Consider the following 22,005-nt stretch of genomic DNA (forward strand, 5'->3'; position numbering starts at 1 on the left):
GAACTCCAAGAGGTGACTAAAACCCAATCACGATTACATTATCTCTTTAAATAATTCTAGTGAGAACCTTTTCTCTGTTCAGCCCAGCTGGAAAATGGCTCTCTCTCGCAATCAGCAAATTCTCTACAGACCAACATGAAGCTCAGGGGAGATGGCACCAGGAAGCAGCTCCATTCAAGGGGCTGGTAATCAAGGCCCTCTCTCCAGGTTTCGTGCACTCTGCACTTAGCCTGGTGCTGCCATTTAGCTAATTGGCTGCAGCTGAACTGCTCTGAAGAAGTAAATTGCTCCATCAGCCCATTTGAGGCAATTATTACTAATGCTGAAACAATATATTTTTTTCTTCATGATGGAAGCAGTTTCTTGAGAATATTAAGAGAAGTATTGGATTATAACAGGGTGTTTTTTTTTCTTTTTTTGATTGCCTCTAGATGCTTTGTACTCTCTGCTCAAACTCCCAAGGTACTTGCTTTTAGCAACAAACCTTTTTCTTTTCTTCTTTGTGCCTGGAGAGCAGCTCCTCCCTGTGAGCACATCTGGCAGGAGAGGAAGGAGTTTCTCCCTGCCATGTTAGCAGAACTGGGAAAGAGCCGTTTTGTCCAGGTGGAGGCATGTGGAGTTACGGTGTCTTGTCTGAGGATTCTGGAAATCAGCCAAGTGGGGGAAAAGCATAGTTTATTCCCCTGGAATTTTAGATATGGAAATAACCCAAGTTTAGCCCTGCCCAGCAGCAGAATATATGGCGTTTTTTGGAGCATACTTTGGAGAAACCTGACCTGAAAGCACTCTGTCCTCAAATACGAGCTGTGCAATCCCAAACCATAACTCCCATATGTAGCACGTGGTCTAGAAATGGCTGAGATCTGCTGCCACAATGATCAGCTCTCCTGATAAAGAGTCTGCTGACAGGTGGATCTGATTCTGTTGCCATGTCAGATTGATAACTTGGTCAGTTCTTCATATGAGGAGATGCTCAGTGTCTATGGGCTTGTAGAGTGAGCGGTTGGATGGCAGCCCTGAAGAGGCCAGTCTCTGAGTCTTTCTCTTTGGTAGACTGTAAACTGTGGTGCACCAGCACATAAGTATGAATGCACGTGACCCATCATCCAAGCCTCGACAGCCATTTCCTAGTCTGGGCTCCTTAGACATCATCATGGGAGAGGAAAGCAGGGGTTTGACAAGGGCTCCATTTTAATTCCTATTCATCTCTTCTGTATGATTCATAATTAGAGACTCCTAGCCCCATTCATGTCTTTCAAATGGATGGTTCTAGCCTATTTAATCTTTCATTGAACAAAAGCTGATCCGTAAGTCCCCTGATTCTTATATTCTTTCTCTCCATTTTTAATTCCATTAGTTCTTTGGTGGGCCTGGTTTGTATGGCTACAGCATGTTCCAATAACTCTATATGCACTCAAATGGAAGCAGTAGCCATAATCACGAAGCAAAAAGCCCAAGCCTTCTTCCCTTGGATTTTTATGCATATAAATATTACATAGGAATGGTCACAGTTAGAGCAAAGATCTGCCTATCCCTGTGTACCTGTCCAGCTTCAGACTATAGTAGTTTAGGAGTTTAGGGACTTAGCTTGAAGCTGTTTCCAGGGAAAAAAGAAAAAAAAAGTGATTTTTAGCCCTTTTGGACCTTTGTGAATTTGTGCAACTCTCTTTAAACCTTTTTATAAACCTTCAGCCTCTCCACAGCTTATGGCATCAAGTGAGGCTGTTTAGATTTGTGCTGTGCAAAAAGTAGTTTCCTCCTCTGTTTTGAAACTGTTTTGATGAGTTTTCTATGTATGTGCTAGTACTTGAGTTATGACAGAACAAATAATCACTCCCTATTCATCTCTTCTGTATGATTCATAATTAGAGACTCCCAGCCCCATTCATGTCTTTCAAATGGATGGTTCTAGCCTATTTAGTCTTTCATTGAACAAAAGCTGATCCATAAATCCCCTGATTCTTATATTCTTTCTCTCCATTTTTAAAAACAACAAATGAGCTCTGTACATTTTATGTTTTATTAGAGAATAATATATTTTTTGCTTTAAATGAATGTTGACAATCACAAGACAAGGGGCTATAAGAATCTGACTCATTTCATTGCATTTAATGTTTCTGTTCAACATCCATTCATACGTGATGCAGGCAATGAGACAGACCACATTTCTCTCTCATTTGGATCTACTCAATCCCTCTGTTTGAATATTCTGCTATAAATTCTTACTTTTTTTTTCCTCCAATGTATGGAATGTTTTGGTGTTTGAACAGTGCTTTCCAAGAAGAGCTGCGCTTTGGTTATGTTTGCCCATAAAGCTGGGAACTACATTAACCTGTCCATTGTAGCCCACCTGATTTTACCGGATATTCTTTCAAGAAACCCAAAAGATTTTAAGAGTGAAGGGGCTGTACTGCTAACAAAAAACATGAAAACTCTCATAATAACCAGGCACTATGAGGATGCTGGAAGGACATAAAATATTTTATCGATTTTTGGAGAGTGGCAGGACAATTACAACTTTTGTATTTGTTAAAATGCTAATTATAAGACTTCATTGAACGAGTGGCAAACTATGATGAAGACAAGCCAGCTCCTGTAAAGCAAAATCATGTTTTATTCCATTAGGATTTTTAAGCTTTTTCAGACTTTCAAAATGACCCCAACAGAATCCCAAACAAGAAGATATTAATTTGGTAATTATGGGATGACTATCCATATTTCACAAATTAAAAATGTATTTCACTTTATTAAGTATTAAGTTATTCTAGCACTAACATTTGTAAAATACAATTTTTTTTTTAAACACACAATCCACCAACAAGAAAATTCCAGCATAGATAAACCATAATGGAAAGAGTAAAAATAAATCATCAACTTGGCTTACCAAGACAAGAGAGAGACTGAGAATTTCTTGGTGGAGCTACATGGCTGGGCAGAAGGAGGCAGAGGTGACACCACGTTGGTTGCAGGAGAGTTCTTGATTCACTCTGGTGATTCCAGGAAAAAAAGCAGGCAACTCTGCAAAGGGATCCCTAAAAGAAACATCCACAATGAACATAACAATTCTTGTTTCCACACATGAGGTTGAGAACATATATGTGAAATTATTACGTTATTATGTATTATGATGTGTGGAAAATATGTGTGAAATTATTAGTCTAAAGAAATAATTTGAAATGAAAGTGACCTGTGAATGACCAGCATTAGCTGTCAGCACTTGTGACTGACTATATTCAATAAGCAAAGCTGTTGGTTCCTCCTGAGCTATAATTGAGCTTGTCCTGGCATGAGTTATTCCCAAAGTTGACTTCTTATAATATTCCTTACTAACTTTTTGTTACATAATTAACCAGGGAACAGAAAACTGAAGCAAGAGCAGCATGAGCTCTTCGAGGCCCCGGGCTGGTCCTGCACCTCTTGCTGTTCTTGCGGGCTTTGCAGAGCAGGTACCAGATAGAACATTTCCGTGTGGTTGTGCAGTGCCTGCCTGGCCCAGTAGAATTAGGTCTAGCACTTGAGTTCCTGCTGCAAGGAAAGATCCTTCCTAAAGGGTGCACTTTAGTGTGGACAGACTGCTTAGTCCTTTATCTGTCAAAACTACAGTCCAATGAACCGTCCAACACATCTTCCAAACTTATATGGCCCTTCCCCTTACTCCTGGATCATGGTCCTCAATTGCTTGGCAAGAAAAAAACCATGAGTAATTGGCAAGAATGGCTGAGAACTTCAGTCATAGCATGACTTCTTACTACAGCATCCTTTCACTGCAATAGGCTGCAGCTTTCTCTGTCTTTTATATTTACTATTAAGTATTTACTATTTACTTCTAAGTGAAAAGCTTTGGTAGCCACTGGTAGAAACTCAAACACCATCAGTAGAAGACACTGGAAAAGTCCCACTCTCTATCCTGTAGCATAGGGATTTTTCAGGGAGTCTTCCTAGAAGGTAAAAATGTTCAACTCAGAATAAAGACAGGAATGAAAATAAATGTCCTGTCCTTAGTGACTATTTGGGGTAAAAGAAACCTTAACTTTAGCCTCACAGATGGGTGCCTACAGAAACCTTCCATGCTGGTGCTTTACTTAAAGAGACTGTAATTGGTGATTTGATATCACTATACAAATACACAACAGCAATTACCAGATCACTCCGTTACTGCTTCACATGAAGAGCAAAAAGGACCCTTTGTCCCTGGGCAGCAATGAGCAACAGATGTTCCTGCAAAGCTGCAGCTATTTGATAAAAATACATCAAAATGCAACAGACTCTAATTAATTGAAGATAATTTCCATGTAGAAAAAAAATTTATTGATTTTTGTTTATATTCCATATTTTTAATATGTTTATGATTCAAGTTAATAACTTAGAGCTTTTTACTTTCTTTAACTGGTCTGTGTGAAAGTTAGGCTCTTAAGCCTTCACATATATTAGCACTCATTTTAATCTCCTTCTCCCAGAAATAGTCTAACACTTATTTTGTTTATCCTACAAAACCAGCATGCCTACATATAGTCCATAGAGAATGTTTCATGATATGCAAGGGATGTAATCTCCTATCACTCCTCTCTATAACAGGCCTTCCAGAGAATTCCTTCCTCTGTTGATGCTGAATGCTTTTGGCCTCTGAACACAATTGTGTTCTGTCTACTTACTGCTCCCTCTTTAAAGATATTATTTCTAAGGTATCTTTTCCCTAGTGTTCAGGAGTAACTAGACTACAGCCACTCCACCAAAGCTGTTCCATTCTTGACATGTAGATGTAGGTCGTAGTAAATCTGAAGAGATCTCTTTGGCCTCCTGACTCTAACAGAGACGCAGATGAAGTAGTGAGAGTTAAGGAACTGAATATAAGCGTTAGATGCAAAAACAAAGCTCACTTTTGCCTCCCTGCTCTAGTCTCATGGGTTTCTAGGGCCATAGGTCTTCTTTTAAACCACAGTCTGAGATTTGAAAAGTGGGAACATTTATTTTTTCAGTAGACACAAACTTAACCATCAAGTAGCTACTTACACGCTGTTTATCACTGTATAAATAAAGCTGGTCTCTGTATGTACTCTACACAACACAAAACAAGTTTAAATAGAAAAATTAGCTACCTACAAACTAATATTGCATCTATTTTATTTAATGAATGAAGTATGTTCTTAATGGTATCATCATCACTGTGACTGGTGAGGAGAACAAGGTACGTGTGTGCTGGGAAGGTTGCAGCAGCCTTGTGGTGTGACCTGAGAGCTAGGCCTGCACTAGGTGCTGGCAGCAGCAGAGGTGCAAGTGCTGTTAGTTTCCTCAGCAAATCTGTGACATGTCACGGGTCATCAAGGCACATTTTGTTCATTACTCTAAATTTCTTTCAGTTATTTAACATTTATATGAAGAAGCAGTTCTATTAAAACGACCCAGAATGTATTTATTAGCATAGGGTGCTGCAAACAGTAGCCTTTTACGGTGTCACAAAAAGCTAACTTTTCTGTGCCTTTAAAAACTTTTTTTTTTTTTTAGTTTTGTTATTAATGATGCAGCATTACTTGGGGGCACTTTGCAGTAGCCCATTAAGGTAGTCCTTACCTGGTGTTGCTCTCACTCTTGGGGCATCTAATGGAATGTAGTCCTGGGCCTCTAGCTACAACATATTCTCATTCCAACCATTATAAGGCAAGTCCTAATACAAGAGTAATAAGAAATGGAAAACAGTCATTTAGATTCCTCCCTGCAGCCGAGCAGCAGAACTGGTGTCAGAGCAGAGCTGTCCTGCATGAAACGCCGCTCCGATGGAGGCTGCCTCACGCGTCTGGCCTTTCCTACGGCAGTTGGAACGAGGGTCAGTTCTTTGGGGCTCTCCATACTCAAATCCAGTTTTTCTTCCCTGCCTCTGCTGAAGGCTCGTGGCCATTGTTATTCTCGCCTGCACTCGCTCCATCCTGAGGCTCAGGCACCCTGTTACTCGTCATTTACATGCCTGGCTATAGTGAAGGCATCAGTATTTGTTGCAAATTTGAAGTACATTAAACAATCAATGGAATTATCCAGAAAAATCCATCATAGAAATATTGTAACACATGCTAATTTTCCATGTTATCACCACATTTGACTCCCCGCAATGACTTCTTTTTAATGTAACAGCTGTGGAACTTTCTGGAAAACAGGGCCCTGAGCCGCCCCATTTTAGTCTGTTACGAAGATGACTTGTGGAATGCCTTTCTCTTTCCTTGCTTTGAAATACTCTGTTTAAGCTCCCCTTGACTTTTATTGGAGACATTTATACTGCTCATGTTCACCACAGAACCATTTATACTGCTCTGTTCACCTTGGAGAACAGAGTAACGCTCTGCTCTGCATTCTAAAAGTAACGGTAGCACTGAAGGCTTCGCATCTTGTTTTCAAAACTTCACTGTGATATTGAAGTCTTGTTTTGCACTTTTGTCCGTGGAATAAAAGGTCATTTTTGTCATACTCTTTTGCAATGCTGTTGCTGGAGAGAAAGGATGGTCTTTAAACACCTACTGTATTTGTTGTGTCAAAAGAAAAACTCTGAAGAAGCAAGTAAGCAAAATAAGACTGAATCAGTGGCTTCCAAGCTCTAAAAAAAGAGGAAGCAGCGAAGGGCAACACAGCATGGATCCCAAACCAACCAGCTTTGCCTGATGTACCCAAAGAGATGTCAAATATCGCCCCTACTCAAGTTGGAAGTGATGTGACTACATTAGAAGACCTCCGGAGAACTTGATATTTAATACACATATACATATTTATTTGGATTGTTTTGTGTGAGAGCATCAGGATTCCCAATTATATGTGAGGAGCTCACTAGGAAAACATTTTTCACTTGCACATAACTAGATACTAAAAAAATTATCTCACCTAGGGAAGTGTGTTAGGACGAGGTTTTGAAAGAAATAAAATGCTTAAACTAGCTTTTAGCAGCACTGAACTTAGAATATTATTCAGCTGACAAAATTATGATAAGGGTGCTTAAATAGCTCGGTGCAAGTTGCTTGCAAAGAGGAAGAAGGCACACCAGGTTAAACAAGGAGGCTTTTATTCGGCTTTTGGCTCTCTCAGTTCTAAACAGTAAAGAGTTAATGATACATCCACAGTACCAGAGAACATAGTCCTGGTATCAGCAAAATGTCTACTGTTTAAGGCACTGATTTGAGGAAGAAAGAATAAAAAAACCACAATGTGGGCTACTCCTATGTAATCAGTATTTGAATCTATTATAAATATGTGCTTCCACAAGCCCCATTCACAAGCAAGTGTTCAGATAACTTCAGTAATTACTGAAACAAGAATCAGTGGTTTCAGGGCTTTAAATCCAAAGCAAGTGCTGCATTACGCTGGAATGGAATCCAAATTGCAACCTACTGATAGTGCAACACAAAGCACAAGTGACTTCAGCAGTAGGGCTTTCAGACCCTGTATTTGGTTACAGTGCAGCAAGGGAAGTTAGGTAAGAGCATACAAGTGCCATATTCTGTTGTCTTAAAGGGGACAGTTCTACAGTATAAAAATTAGTTTAAAACATACTAAAGACAGACTTTGTACAATTTTACAAGACTGAATTACACAAAGAAAAAAATCAAGAATATTTTAAATACAAATCCCTCTTTACATGTTGTATGCATCAAATTACTTGCTGATATAAATTAGGAATATTGCAATTTTTTTAAAGCTGGCATCCATATACTATGGAAATGCACACAGAAATACCGAAGTGTTTTTCAGAAGTCCTTAACAAACACATTTGTACTCACCATATAGATACCCAGTGACATACATTTCTAAAGGAGACACAGGGACCTCTCATGGACACTTAAAAAATCCCATTTTTTTTACCTTTTGACATTCTGAATGTCACTTTCATCACAAATGCTAGTCATCTTCAAGGTACAACAGCGGTGCACGGCTTGTCCACCTATCCCATGAAACCACAATATTCCTGTTTGAAATGAGTATTCAAAGGGCACAGTCCTCACTCAGTATAGCTCCTGGTCATAGAAATAAAGTCACATCTCTGAATTACCAAGGACCTGCTCCAGAAGAGTTTAGAGAACTGTTTTCTGAAGTCAGTGAGGCCTATGAATGTTCAATATTAGGCAATAAAGAATTTCTGCTCATGAGACAATAAGGAAGAAAATGTAAGTTGATGTCTGACAAAGTCCAAAACGTAGATAATGCTGTATGAGATATTACAAAAGAAACTAAGCTTAAAAAAAGAAATAGAAAAATCAGTGAGGTGCCTTCTTCTATTGCTCTGAAGTGTTGTAACAAACGGAAACAAAATATTATCTTCTATGTCATGAACAGATGAACAATATAGAAGATCAACAAAAAAATCACAGTTACTGACTGTCTCTCATTTTCAGTACATTAACTGAAATTTAAATTATTCTTCTGCTTATAAATCTTCCCTGTTATATCCAGCTTTCTTTCCATAAAATGAATCTTCTGTGTTTGGTGCCAGCCATGTGAAATATACCTTCACTGGATCAATATTCCAATGTTTGTGGAACGATACTGGAATTTGGTGAGAAAGGTAGTCTTTTGGATAGTCCATTGGCCGTGCCTAAGAGAGAAGGATGAAACAAAAACGCAGCTACTCAGTAACTCAGAGCTGTTTTTAGAACAAGAAAGTATCACCATTCACTATCATTCAATTCAGTATCATCATAAAGCAATGGAGCACTGACATACTCCACAAAACCTAAACAGTGGCAACTTGGGTTGAAGTCACCACACATATTAACACCAGGTATGCCTGGCTGCTCAGGAATAAACAGACACCAGCTGAAAAAGCAAGGGATGAGCAGCAGCGTAGCTTACACCCCATTTCTTTAAATGCAAAGTCTGGATTCAATGATGAGAAATACTTTCCAGCAATACTCTCTGTCCTTCCTCTTACCGAGAGACGCCAATGCTGCCAATATCAAATCAAATAAGAAGTTTTGTGATAGGAAAAGATTACCAAAGCCAGTCTACTGCCAAAAACGCACTGGTCTTTTTCAGGTTATATCAAGAGGCTGAATTGCAACAAGCCCACATGATGCATATTTCATGTTCCCTTTGACAATTTAATATGAAGCAAGTACATTGTTATTTAAAACAAAAGTTCCATCTGTAGCAGGTCCTGGTTAAATAATCAGATTTTACCATTGAAAAAAGAATTTTAATGAAAAGCAAAACAGACATGTACAATCTTATTCAGAAAGCACTTAATACCAGCATTTAAAAAACAATTTAATAAAAGATATATTCATTCTTTCCTGATGTAAAATAGTAGGAAAACAAGGAGGTGAGGATACTGAATCACTGATTTGACACCTAAGCTTGTGACTGATTTAATATCATCCTCTTGTTGCTGCTTGTGGTTGCCACATGCTGCATTTCTGCTGCTGCTCTATGCAATTTCAGTCAGAAAATCAGGCAATGCAGTTTGACATTAAGAAATCTGTGGAGGAGGTGGGAGTAGGGAGATTCTTTGATATTTAAGCCACAAGTGTGCTTACCTATCAAAATTCCTTTGCAGGCATCAAGGGAGCCTGTCTCCTCTAAGGCTTTTGGAAAAGCTATCTTTGAACAACATCTTGCTTCCCACGATCTTAAGAATTTCCTGCAATTTGCTTTGGATAGGAATAGCTTTTATGTTTCTGAGAGCAAGAGTTTTTCCAGTTTGAAAAAGCAATCAGCCAATTACAGACATAATACACAAAGTTTAGGTGCTCTGGTAATTTGCAGGGACTCAAATCTGCTACAACAAATATTATGTTTATTACATTGCTCTTTAAGAATAATATTGCTTTATCAGTGACTGTCCCAAATGTATACATTCTTCCAATTTATTTTTCTACTTTCTCTTCCTTTCTTACATTTTGTGATATAGGTAATATATATATTTATACACAAACACACACACTTTTTTTTTTTATTTGGTGTGTGTGCTCCAGTTTTCATTTGGTGTTTTATAAATACACTCTTGCCCAGAACATATATTTTAAGACCACAATCCAGAAAGCTATTGGGCCTAGGCCAAGAGCTGTTCTTTTCAAGCTATTCTAAGAGCCTCATCATTTAAAAAGCCCCTGGAACTGGCTACAATATGTATGTCCACATTAATATGTAACAAACTTGAAAACAGTAAGAAAGAGCACGAGTTATACCATATCATGGACACTCTAAGGATGAAAATATTCTTTGCCTCTCTTTCATAGTAATTACTTAGTAGAATTTTGCTTCATCAACTTCCAGGCATCATATTGTACATCATAGACATCATAGTCTTTTCAAAAATAATTTTTGAGTTGACAAAACTACTTTTGATTTTTTTTTCTCATTTTAAAAATCTTAATTGCATAATGGAATAAGTATACTGAAATTTTTCCTCAGTAGTTTCTTTCCATCCTTGACTTTTGTTGCAAATTTTGTTGCAAATATGTTAATTCAGAATTTATTGTAAGCAACAGAAAAGAATTACAATTCAAGTGTAATTTTGCATTTGGAAAAATTGTGATTTATGACCTCTTTATTCCTTGCCCTATGTCCTGGCCAATTTATGAAGAGCTATTTATATCATTCTTCAAAATCCAGCACGAAAGTAACAATGCTAGAAATACTGAATTTATATTAAGTGTCTTTAGTAATATTCAGAATAGGAGAAAATAGAAATAGAATAGAAAAAAATAGAAAATTTATTAGAATAGAAAAAAATAAATTGATACAAAAGTTGGATAAGCATAGATGATAGATTAAATAAGTCACAGTCAATACTCCATTATCTGAAGGAAAAAAAGATTGTTATGTAGCCCCTTCTGAATGGCCCCTTAGAGGCCATATCATAAGTATTTAAAGAAGTGGCTCCCAATTATATCTAATATCTGAAGTGCCAATGTGACTGTGGTTTTTGTAATATGTAGTCACAGGGGAGCTGGGATATAAATCTATTAAAGCTTTGTAATAATCCACGCTTTGAAAATATATTTATTTGCTTGATCAAACTATCCCTGGAAAGGTATAAGGTAGAGCAGCAGTATCTTGGTTACAATTGTTAGGCATAAGTCTACTTTATAGAATACTAATTCATTAGTCTACTTCATATCAACTCTGGTATTAACTGTATACTTAAGAGAATGAACTATATTTTAAATAGTATTAAAAATAATTCTCTGACCTGATGAAAGAGTGGACTATGTGTTATAGGGATTCCTAAGCCACTGAAGCACATCCCAAGGACCATATCATCAGGAGCATCCATGCTGTAACACCGGCATTTACTAGCAAGAAGTTTCTGGACAGCTATTCTGCTAAAGACCATGCTGAAAAATAGAAGCAAATGAAGAGTGTAAGACAACAAATAACACAGCAGCCAAAAATCTCTAGTCACATCTTGACGGAATATTGCTAAGTGATACAAATTGCAAGATGAAATACAACCCCTGGTGCAACATAATTGACATTTCACAATTTAACCACCACTTTTTGATGCATTTCTGAAAGCTAAGTGCTGCAGGTAATAACAATTAGTTGTGCTGTTATTCAAGCAATTACATAGGTGACCATTTTTAGAGCTGCTCACTGTTCCTATATCTGGCCAGGACTTTCAAAGGGAGATTTCTCTTTATCTTACTCAAATATATTGCCTGGTTGGTTATCATGTAGCAATTAAATGAAAAGGAAAGAAATCTAAGCCTAAATGTCATTCCTTATTGCATGTGTTACACAGAGCTCCCTCCATACATAAAAATGCAGAGTATTCTTTAAGTAAATATGCCGGTTGTCTCCACTGATGACGCTCTGCTTCACAAAATGAAGTCCATCAGGTGCAACGTGGCTGTGTGACGTGTGAGCTACAGGAGGGCACGTGGTGCCCTTGCTACTGAAAACCGGCTCTCAGGCAACAGGGTTGGCCGAGCAAAAGAGCCCTGGCACTTGGAATGGGGGATCTCACTAGCCACTGCTTCACTCTGCAAATCTGTTCCCATTGGGCCGCATAACTTCTTACACTTGTGGGTTTTTTTTTTTTTTTTTTTTACCATCACTGTGTTTTAATCATATTAGAAAACAACACTATTTCTGTTTCATCAGATTTGTTCAAAACATTAATTTAAAACACTTGCATCAAAACAGCCAGTGACGTATACAGATTTCTGTAGGAGTTAAATTAACTTACCCTCCTCCTCCAGTGATATAACTATATCCTCCTGTTCCCAAGCCATAACCATAACGCTCTCCAAGAAATACTGGTTCATTTGGGTCATAGCAGCTGAGCAGCTTTCGGAGTCTGGAGATGCTATAATATGAAAGTTTATCAAATTAAAAAAGATATTAGTTCATGCAGGCATTTCCTTTGAAACAGATTTAATATCCTTAGATTACTAGTCTAAATGGCATTATAGTACACAGCACAAAAATAACAGGGAAAATTCAGAAATTCTACAAAAAATGAAATTATCATAATTTTACTATGATAAATGATTTTTAGATTTGGTCGAATGGTGAATCAAATAGCTTGTAATTATTTCTCAAGAGAGGCAGACAAGTTTCTCAGCAAAACAGAATTTCACCTCAAAGAAAGCATGCAATTATTTAAAAAAAAAAAAAAAAAGAACTTTGCAAATGATCTTTTCTTCTCAGAAACCAAAAGAAACTAAAGGGTTGATTTAATTCTAAGAATCATTCTTTATCTTTAGTTATAGGCTCCTCTAAATTATTCTATCATAAATCAAAAATATTATCTTGATCAATCTCTCTTGTTCATGAATATGCGATCCTGCTCACTGATTACTCTGCCTTCTTTCTCTCTCCTACTGCTGTGTCACAGAACACACATTCATTTATCTTACTAAATGCCAGCTTTGTCACACGGCCACCATCTTTCAGTTCTCACTGATCCAATTTTCTCACACAATAAATGTACCTAATCCAACTTTATTTTAATCTTAACAGTTTTGATTCATGCTTTTTAATTTGCTCTAAGTTCTATGAACTCTCTTGCCTGAGAGGGAATTGTATGTTGATGCATGTTCTTGCTAAACTTAACATAACTAGGCATTTTTTCTTTGGTGATGAATGCTACTTCCCAGATTTCCTGAAATATTACACCCTTCTTAAAGGGTTCACTTCAAGCAACTTAATTAAAGCTGAATATTTGAATGTTTTGTTTCTCCGGTATGGTTCAAATTCTCAACTTGTTCATTTCTTGAAAGCAATGACAAACATATATGCAATCTACTCTGGAGAGAGATCGAGAACTCCAAGCTTCTCGTCATAAAAAAGTTACTTCTCATCTGAAAGTGATCTCATTTTCTGACAAAGGCAAGTCCCTGGACACAGTTCCAGGTGGCTCTGAGAATCAACCTTTTTTTTTTGACTATTTTATGTGAGGAATACATCTTATAAAGTGTATTAACGAATGACTAACAATAATCAGCTCATATATGCTCCATCAAACAAACACAAGACCTTCACGTATTTCAGCTACGTGATTACATAGTAACACTATTTGCATAGTTTTTATCAAGTTACAATCAGTCAAGGAATTCTGAAAAAATGACTTTTTATTTTTCTTTAAAGAATATAAATCTGAATAACTACTAAAAAAGATTTATGTCTTAAATATAGAATAAGAATTGAAAATTTCTAAAAGTCCTGTCAGGATGAACAATGAAATACTGCAATTTATACCTTATCAATGTGTCATCATCCACAATGACTAACCAAGGAACTCTGGAAGAACTCTGATTCAAAAACCTTTCCAAAATGGCAAAAGTTTTTCCACAGTGACCTAAATGAAGAGGAGTAAGAAAAAATAGACGTTATTTGAATTAAGGAGACCTGGGCCGCAAGCGGCATTTCCAGCTTTTTTGTGAAGTTGTGGGACATTTGGGAGAAACTTTCTCATACTTCCCAAAACTGTAAAAAGGGAAGACGAAAACAGAAATATCTTTTGCAAATTACTCCAACATCCATGAATGTAAAGTGATACTGAAGTACTGCTTAAACACACCAACCCACCTACCCACCGATAGGATTTCATGATACATCACATCAATATAGACTTAATTATTTACAGGCAAGCACCTGATAAACCGTATTCATAACTAACAACTCAGGTCCTGGTCACTTCCTCAGAGGAAAGATCTTAATATTTAACATAAAGACTATCCACGAAGTTGAGAGTAAAACACCCTTGATTAGAATGAGTCAGATAACAGAAACAAAAAGCTCCATTCAGACATCTGCAGAATATTTTCGAAGGAAAGGAAAATCCAACTGCATTCTTTCTTCATCTAAACAACAGATAATTATCTAAATCAATTATCATTTTCAATAAATCCTACTAAATAAGCATTAAAACATAAAGATGATACAAGACACGTGAAGCTACTTCCATTTAAATGGAATGCAGTATCTCTCTCTTTGCTTAAGAAATAAAGGAAATCCCGGCTGTCATTACTTTGTGAAACCATGGACATAATTCAGATTGATATATAGAGATATACAAAATTAAAACCAATATTTTTATATGTATTTCATGATGAAAGGTGGCCATAAGTAGTATTATAACAGACTCAGCACAATTTGTGTAGTTTGGGACACCAGGACCCCCAGGCCCCACCGGTTACCCCAGCAATGCTCTAAGGTGGATGCAGAAGGTCCATCCCTCATGGTGTGACCGTAAATAGCGAGTGCAACTTCTATAGATAATAGATGCGGACACAGCAGACCTGCCACCTCCTGAAAACACTTACAGGTTGCACATGTGCTACACGATACCTGTGCAAACAGAAATCCTTGCCCATTCCCATGTGCCTCTGATGAGCCCTGAGGAAAAAAGGGCAGCTGGAAACAAAGACCAGAACAACTCACCTAATGGCATAGACAAAGCTAACAGGCCACAGCTCGGGCAATGCTAATGCAGAAGGTAATAGGCTTGTAGACTTTACAGGCTTAGAGAAATAGTTCAAATATGAGAAAAAAACAAAAAAGACATTAAAAAGAATGTCTGAAGCCATCCTATACATGGCTCTTCTGCTATTCAAAGATGAAGCAAGTTACTACCTTAAACCTACTACACTGTCATTACAAAAGTTATTTCAATATTAACATTTGGCTTTTATGTTTAAATAAGACATACCAGATACAAGCACCTAATATCCAAATGCCAGATGCCAAGCAGTTTATGATAAGTACCCAGCTGGCACTGCCTGAGGTCTTTTGTCCTAAACCTATCACATATTGCCACCATTAACAAACCTTATGCAAACAGTGGGCAGACAGCAATAACACATTTTTTCTCTCCTAGGGTAGTATTATCACACCTTGCTTTTATTTAATATTTAACTTAAAATATTTAGGTTTCTACTTAAAAATAAATAAATAAATAAATAATCTGTCCAAATTGGTAAGTTGCACTCTCCATCCACTTCTTGCGTGTGAAAAGTATTCTTTCTGTTTCAACTGCAAGAATGTGTACTACAGAAATACAGAATTTCTAAATTATATACTGTACATGAAACATACATCTTATGCCAAAAACTTACCATCTTTATACAGTAATTCATGCAATACTGAGAACAACAGTCAGCAGCTCACCTCTGTCAGTATTAGGCACTCCTAGGTCTATAGTGGGAATGGAGATTTCTGCATAATCACTGTAGTATTCAATAAGGGCAGCCTCTCTTTCCCAAGTCTGCTTTACAATTGGTACTGCAAAACAATCAGCAGCATTGAAAAGTAAGTAACTACTCGATTAAAATGTTTATGACCTTGTTAACTGACATATTTCTTCACATGGCGAAGGACACATTACATTTCCTTCAAAGAAAATGCTGTTTCAAAGACAGCATCATGGTTATAACCTTTCATTCTACTTTCTTCCCTACACTTTTTAGAGTGAGGCAATTTGACATTTTTATGTACAGGCAGCCAGGACAGTTTTATAGAGCAATAAGTTCCTTTAAAACATATGACTGTAATTTCATACAAAGTACATTGAAAACTGTGGTGTTTACATGCATGCTAACCAAAGTATGGAATTCATTAGTTTTACACTTGCTATGTTATACTTAAGAGCATTAATTATGCAGCATGAGCACTAATTATTAGACATCAATCAACCTTTCAGTTTTGAAACTGTCATATTTTAAGAACAGCACATCCACATCCATAGCATATACAATATACTTATTCTAAGAATAGGTATCTTCACATTAATGTTCAAAAGCACCTATCTCTGGAAACACACGTACAGACTGACATTTATAAATATCATGCAATCAATTTTTACCCAGTGGAGCTTCTACTTAATGCAGGGACTGCTAAACACTTCTTTACAACAGTAATTCTTTTCTTATCAGTTTGCCATTTGCCATTTATAACCAGTCATAGAAAACATTCTAGCAACAATGCTACAAACAAATATAATTATTTCCTAAGGCGAGCAAATTATGAGTAAGACAGAAAAGCAGGATGGTAGGAGCACTTGCAGGATACTTGGAAGAGAACTTTCCAATTAAAACTGTTTATCTTTTTTCCATGTTAAACATTAAGTGGCCAAATCATAAATGAGACACTACTCTGAAACATCTTGCATTCTGGTTGCACTGTTTTATGTTCCCTGACACCACACAGTGGGTCTTCCTAGCAGCAGCATCTTCTTTGAATGATCACCAAAATCTGTATGCCTTATGTGTACGTAGTTCTGTACCATTCTCTACAGAATCAACAAACTATTGCATAAGAAGAACAAATATTGATGCAACTTTCTTTTGTCACTATATATAAACCTGATCCATGTGAACACAAAAGCCACACGTTTTAGCCCCTTGCTGGATTCCTTCAATTATTCTCATTTGACCCACGGTCATTTTAATAAGACTAAAATGAAGTGAAAGTTAACTGCTAAAAGAGAGTAGTAAGAACCAAACTGTACTGATGAGTACAGCTGCTGTATTTGGAAAACTTGATTCCACTCGTACAGCACTGCATACTAGAAAATGCTGCATTAAAAAGTTTTAGTCACTTTAACTGTGCTTTTTTTTTTTTTTTCTTTTTCTGGAGATTTTCACAGGAAATGATGTACAAAAAATACATTAATACAACATTAAGGTTGATATTTGAAATCCAAAGTCAGGAATTTCACAAGACATGAACTCCACCTTCTGTCACAATTATTACACCATACAACACTGCATTATCATGTATTACTTGGTAAAGAATAACATCTAGGTTTCTCATTTAAACTAGAATACATTTTGTAGGCAGAAAATTATTTTGAGGGAATGTTCTACTTCAGAAATGTGCTTGTTTTGCCAAAAAACAAAACCAGAATCCTTTCGGAAACTAGGGACACAACACAGAATTGTCACACGCACACACATACAATCCTTCCAGCGTTCACCCGCAGCAGAAGAGAGGCTCCTTGTAGGACTATGTTTCACCTTCTTCCAATCTATAACTTAGACCTCAGTAGGGTGTTCAACTTGCTATTATGGACTGAGCCTCTCCATTTCTTCAGTGGAGTTCCTTTTTCTTTTTATGCAAGGAAAAAGTTCCCTGAAGCAAAGATCTGAGTCTCACCTCAGTTAAGTGGTCTAACCACAGTGCTACAAGCTAAAGTCTCTTTCCGCCTGCTTGCCTTGCTTGACACTATGCAAACTATTGTCTCTTGTAAACAGAATCCCACAATATTTTGCAATTTCTAGATAACTCATCCTTTCTAAAGAAAATAACAATTATTTGAAAGTTCTTATCACGTTGTTGATGCAAGTCTTTAACAATATATATTTCTGCTTTTGATAACAAGGAAGATTCAATATACACCAGAGATACTCACAGAAGCTCAACTATGAATTCTTTATTATAATTTGTGTCCCTTCTAGAGCCTTGATTTTCTGTATAATCATGAAGTACTTGTGAGAAGGAGAGTTAAGTCTACAGTAAATCTCAAATTTAGCGGCTCTTGCACATCAAATTCTAAGCCTTAATGTTGCACTAGTGTAGTTTTTGGCATACAATAGAAAAAGACTTACCAGGTAAAAGGAGCTCTCTGAAGCTGGCATCCATTAATCTTTCAAAATCTTGAGTAAGATTATCCTCTATTGCATAACATTGGAAGCTGTGAGGAAAGTTCAAGAATTTTCCTCAGTCTTCAACATGTGTTTCTTGACGGATGTTTATATTATCTTTTTAAAGCCTTATGTTCCTTTCTGAGTTTCTGATAATCTTTAATAAAAGCAGCCTTTTTTTGCTTGTTTGTTTGTAATTTTAAGGATTAGAAAATAAACGCGGATCCAGAAAGGCAAATTCTTCAGTGAACTCCAATTACAGGACAGTCATTTTTGCTCTGTCAAAAGCTACTTCATAAGATATCCAGATGACTATGTGATTAAAATACTGGTAATGTGCCTTCATAAAGTACACTAACAACATTAAGAAAAATAAATTACATAGAATTTTATTTGGAAAAAAAAAAAAACTGGCAAATAGCCTAAATCTAAAATCACAAAATGATAGAACCTGCAGTTTTGAATGTGTTAGCAAAGAGGAGCTTAACTAAGAAAAGAATTTCTTACTTCATCCTGTCTTCTGACAAAAGGCATAGCAAAAGCCACCAAAAATTCTACATAATTATCGGTCATTACTTAATTTGCCTTTTTTTCTCTCCATCAACTTTTCTCTCCATCGATAATCATTTTAACTTAAGCTGATACATAAAATAGGCATAATGGCGACAGTGTTACTTACCTGAGTATTCAAGATCTTACAAAATGCAGCTCATTTCCTGTAAATTTGCTTGTTAAACAAATGCCCAGAAGTAAATTAGAATGGACCAGTAGACAGAGTATCTTCCATTAAATCAGTGGACTTGGAATTTTTCCCACCAAGTTTTGTAAATACGAGTTCTAGCTCAACTTAGCTGACACTTATTGTACATTAGCTGAAGTAGGGAGTCTTCTCTGTGAATGCATTTTGCAGAATTTCTTATTACAAGCATTACAGATCACCTGTACACGTCCGAATGTATACGGTGACATTAGATAACAGCAACACAACAGTTTAAGCTGCCTACTTCTTTTATGGGAAAAGAAAAACAAGGAAGGAGTGGAGACAGCTCTTAGTCTGCTCAAATTCCTGAACCAGCTCACTCTACAGCTGCAAGAGTGTCATTGCCAGCACACAAAATGGTACATAGCTGGGTGATACAGTGAAGCATATTAATGCAATAGCTCCAATTTAGATCACTGTAAGCACACTTCAGCCATAATTTTAGTTCAGGTATGTAGTTTCAATAGCTTTTGCCACCCAAGTACTAACAATGAAACATCAAACTACCATAACTTTTTGTTTCAGGCATTTTGAGCACTCCTGAACAATTCCAAATAACAAAAATGTTCTATCCAAACAACACTGTCAGAATTCAGAAGCTTTCATTCTTCCCAGTGGATTTTGCAAACATTTAGTTTCAAGACCTATACAGCCATATAGCTTATGAGCTTGTTCTTTTAAATATTAATTTCCTAAGCTATGTTGTACTGAGCTACTACCTTGAATAATCAGTAACTTACTTCTGTCTGCATGGAATTTCCGACATGTTTTTACAGCAACAAAAACATCTTCCTTTTTCACTGGCTCTCCCTATATGAATAGAACAAAAAAATGAGTTTGTAATTGCAGGCTCCATACCTATAATAAAACAGAGAATAATATGTTTTCATTGCATAGCTTGTCAAGTAGAATAGCGTACTAATACAGTAGAAAATAATTTTTTGTCCCTTCAAAGTGTGTCACTAGTCGTTTCAAATTCCTGAAATAACAAAATACTTTTTCCATTGATGTAGCATTCTAACTTGAACTAAAATACCTATCATTAAGAAAACTAGAGCAGTAGAATTTGTTGTACTAAGAATGATTTACCCCCCCCCCCAAAAAAAAAAAGATATTTTCTTAATGAAAACAGTCATTATGAGAATCTGTATCATACTGGGAAAGAAAAGCCTAACAGTTCATACCAGAACCTGCAAGCTTCAACTCTACTGAAAACATGTTTATTTTCTTTTTTGGCACCTAGAATTTTGTTTTCCTGCAAACACAGCAGTCACTTTTTGGACCCTAGTTACAGTTACCTGTGATATCTTTAAAGGTATTCTCCTAGAGATAGGGGTTGTACTTAAATGCACTTAAAATCTGTATTGCATTTTATCTTTTATCTTTAGACACATCAAGTTTTAGATTCCCATTTCTAAAATGAGACTATCTGGCTGTTAGTATATCATAGAATCATAGGGAGAAATACTGTAAAGACCATGGGCTGCTCAAACACTGTGATTAAATCATATGTGGTAATTGCTTGCCAGGAAATACTGTGCATGACAGAAGGCTGAAAGTAAAACAAAAGAAAATGCTAACAGAGTTCTTTTTTGTTTTGATTTTATTGAAAATCATTTTCTTAACATGTGAGATATTTTTAAGTCAAGTATTATGCATTTTATTAAGGGTTTTACTTTTGCTAAGCAAGTGGTATTTAAAACATGGTACTTACACAAAGTGGCAGAAAATTACTGAATGTTGTTGCACAATGATCAACCTTATATGAGTTCGCCTCATTTGTACAGAACTCAGGCACGGGAGTAAGATGTGGTCCATCCCCTTTCTGCCAAATATATAGTGCAATCTATCAAAATGCAAAACATTTATATCAATGAGTAGAGTAACTAGATAAAAATTCCCAGGGCAAGCACACAAATTATTGTATTACAGGATAAACTTAATAAGAAACAGTTAAAAATATTGGATGTCATTGAGGATTTGTGTCTTGATTGATTAACTTGCTGCATATCTTACTCCTTCACATTTCTAGAGCCAAAATCTAATTTTTTGCTGTAACGGAAATTTTATGGATGGTCAAGGTTTAAAGAATTAAAATTGGATTCACATGTTTAAGCATATGAAAACAACTCATCTCTAAATTTGTAGGAGAAGGGATGAAATGAATATTGGCATCTTCTTTTCAATAAAATAAAAAGCTAGCACTATTCCTTCTATGTGGCAATATGCTGTGTTGCAAAAGAGCCTCATTCTTTGGTGACAATTTAAAATTATTTAAAAATCAATAATGAAACTCAAAAGTTGCAAAGTTTCTTGTAGCTTGGCCAGACTAAGTTTTCAGTCAGGAATCGTCCATGTTGGCTACCTATCTCAGGTTAGTTAAAAAATTAACCTCATTTCAGCCACTTTTTTAAAAAAAGTAATAATAAAAAAAGTTCTTAAAAATGTAAAGGGAAGAAATCTCTCTGCATTCAGTGAAGTCAAGATTGCTCAGTGGCATTGCCATCTACTTTGGATCGTGAATGCTTAATCTCTTTCGAGGACAGGTATCTCAAAATCGGAAAGCATTTTCCTTTTGTATAAAAGCTGTTTAAGCATAAGCTCAAAATAGAGATATGTATTTTGGGCTTGTTTCTGCTACTTCAATCAGAAGTTACGGCTCCTCCATTTCAAAAGGGTGCCCAAGCTAACAAACCAGATATACTTCCTCACAAAGTGGAATTATTGTGTGAAAACTGAGATTCATGGAGCCAACAAGATAGAGTAGCAAAGAGGAGCCTGACTCTACAGCACAGAGGAGAGATCTCCTCCAAGGGAGGAAAATTCCTCTTGGATTCTAGCTGCTGCTTCCAGTTCTTCTTTAACATATTCTCAATGATTCTTACATGGAAACAAGCTCTTCACTAAAATATGGGACTAGAACCAGCACAGACCAAAGCCAATGAGAAAATAACTCTCCCTCCATCTTACGCCTGCTTGGGAAGCAGGAACCTGCTTCAAGGCGGTTTGAACGAGGAGCTTCAAACCTCAATGTTATGTAGGGACCAGCACCCAAATCATGCTCTTTGTAAGGCGCAGGTTTTCATTAAGCTGTTATTAGAAGAGCCAGATCCTTCCTTCCTCCTCCCTACAGTGTTCAGGAAGCACTCAGGGCACACTAAGTGTACTACATATGGTCTAGAC

At 36.6% G+C, this 22,005-nt stretch overlaps 1 protein-coding gene across 1 annotated transcript in view; it reads right to left on the reverse strand.

Moving 5' to 3' along the window:
• Positions 1 to 8,043: 8,043 nt before the first annotated feature.
• B3GLCT (beta 3-glucosyltransferase) overlaps positions 8,044 to 22,005 on the reverse strand; it is a 65,297-nt gene continuing 51,335 nt past the window's right edge. Inside the window, exons 7-13 of the mRNA XM_088522145.1 lie at positions 20,537 to 20,668; positions 19,563 to 19,632; positions 15,589 to 15,702; positions 13,678 to 13,777; positions 12,164 to 12,283; positions 11,165 to 11,309; positions 8,044 to 8,566 (exon numbers count right to left, since the gene is read on the reverse strand). Of these exons, the coding sequence (XP_088378271.1) occupies positions 8,399 to 8,566; positions 11,165 to 11,309; positions 12,164 to 12,283; positions 13,678 to 13,777; positions 15,589 to 15,702; positions 19,563 to 19,632; positions 20,537 to 20,668 (849 nt within the window). The 3' untranslated portion in view covers positions 8,044 to 8,398. The remainder of the gene's footprint in view (positions 8,567 to 11,164; positions 11,310 to 12,163; positions 12,284 to 13,677; positions 13,778 to 15,588; positions 15,703 to 19,562; positions 19,633 to 20,536; positions 20,669 to 22,005) is intronic.

Source organism: Tinamus guttatus, unplaced genomic scaffold, assembly GCF_059628265.1.
Source record: "Tinamus guttatus ecotype Peru unplaced genomic scaffold, ASM5962826v1 Tinamus_guttatus_pri_ptg000150l, whole genome shotgun sequence".
NCBI classification, from domain to species: Eukaryota; Metazoa; Chordata; class Aves; order Tinamiformes; family Tinamidae; genus Tinamus; species Tinamus guttatus.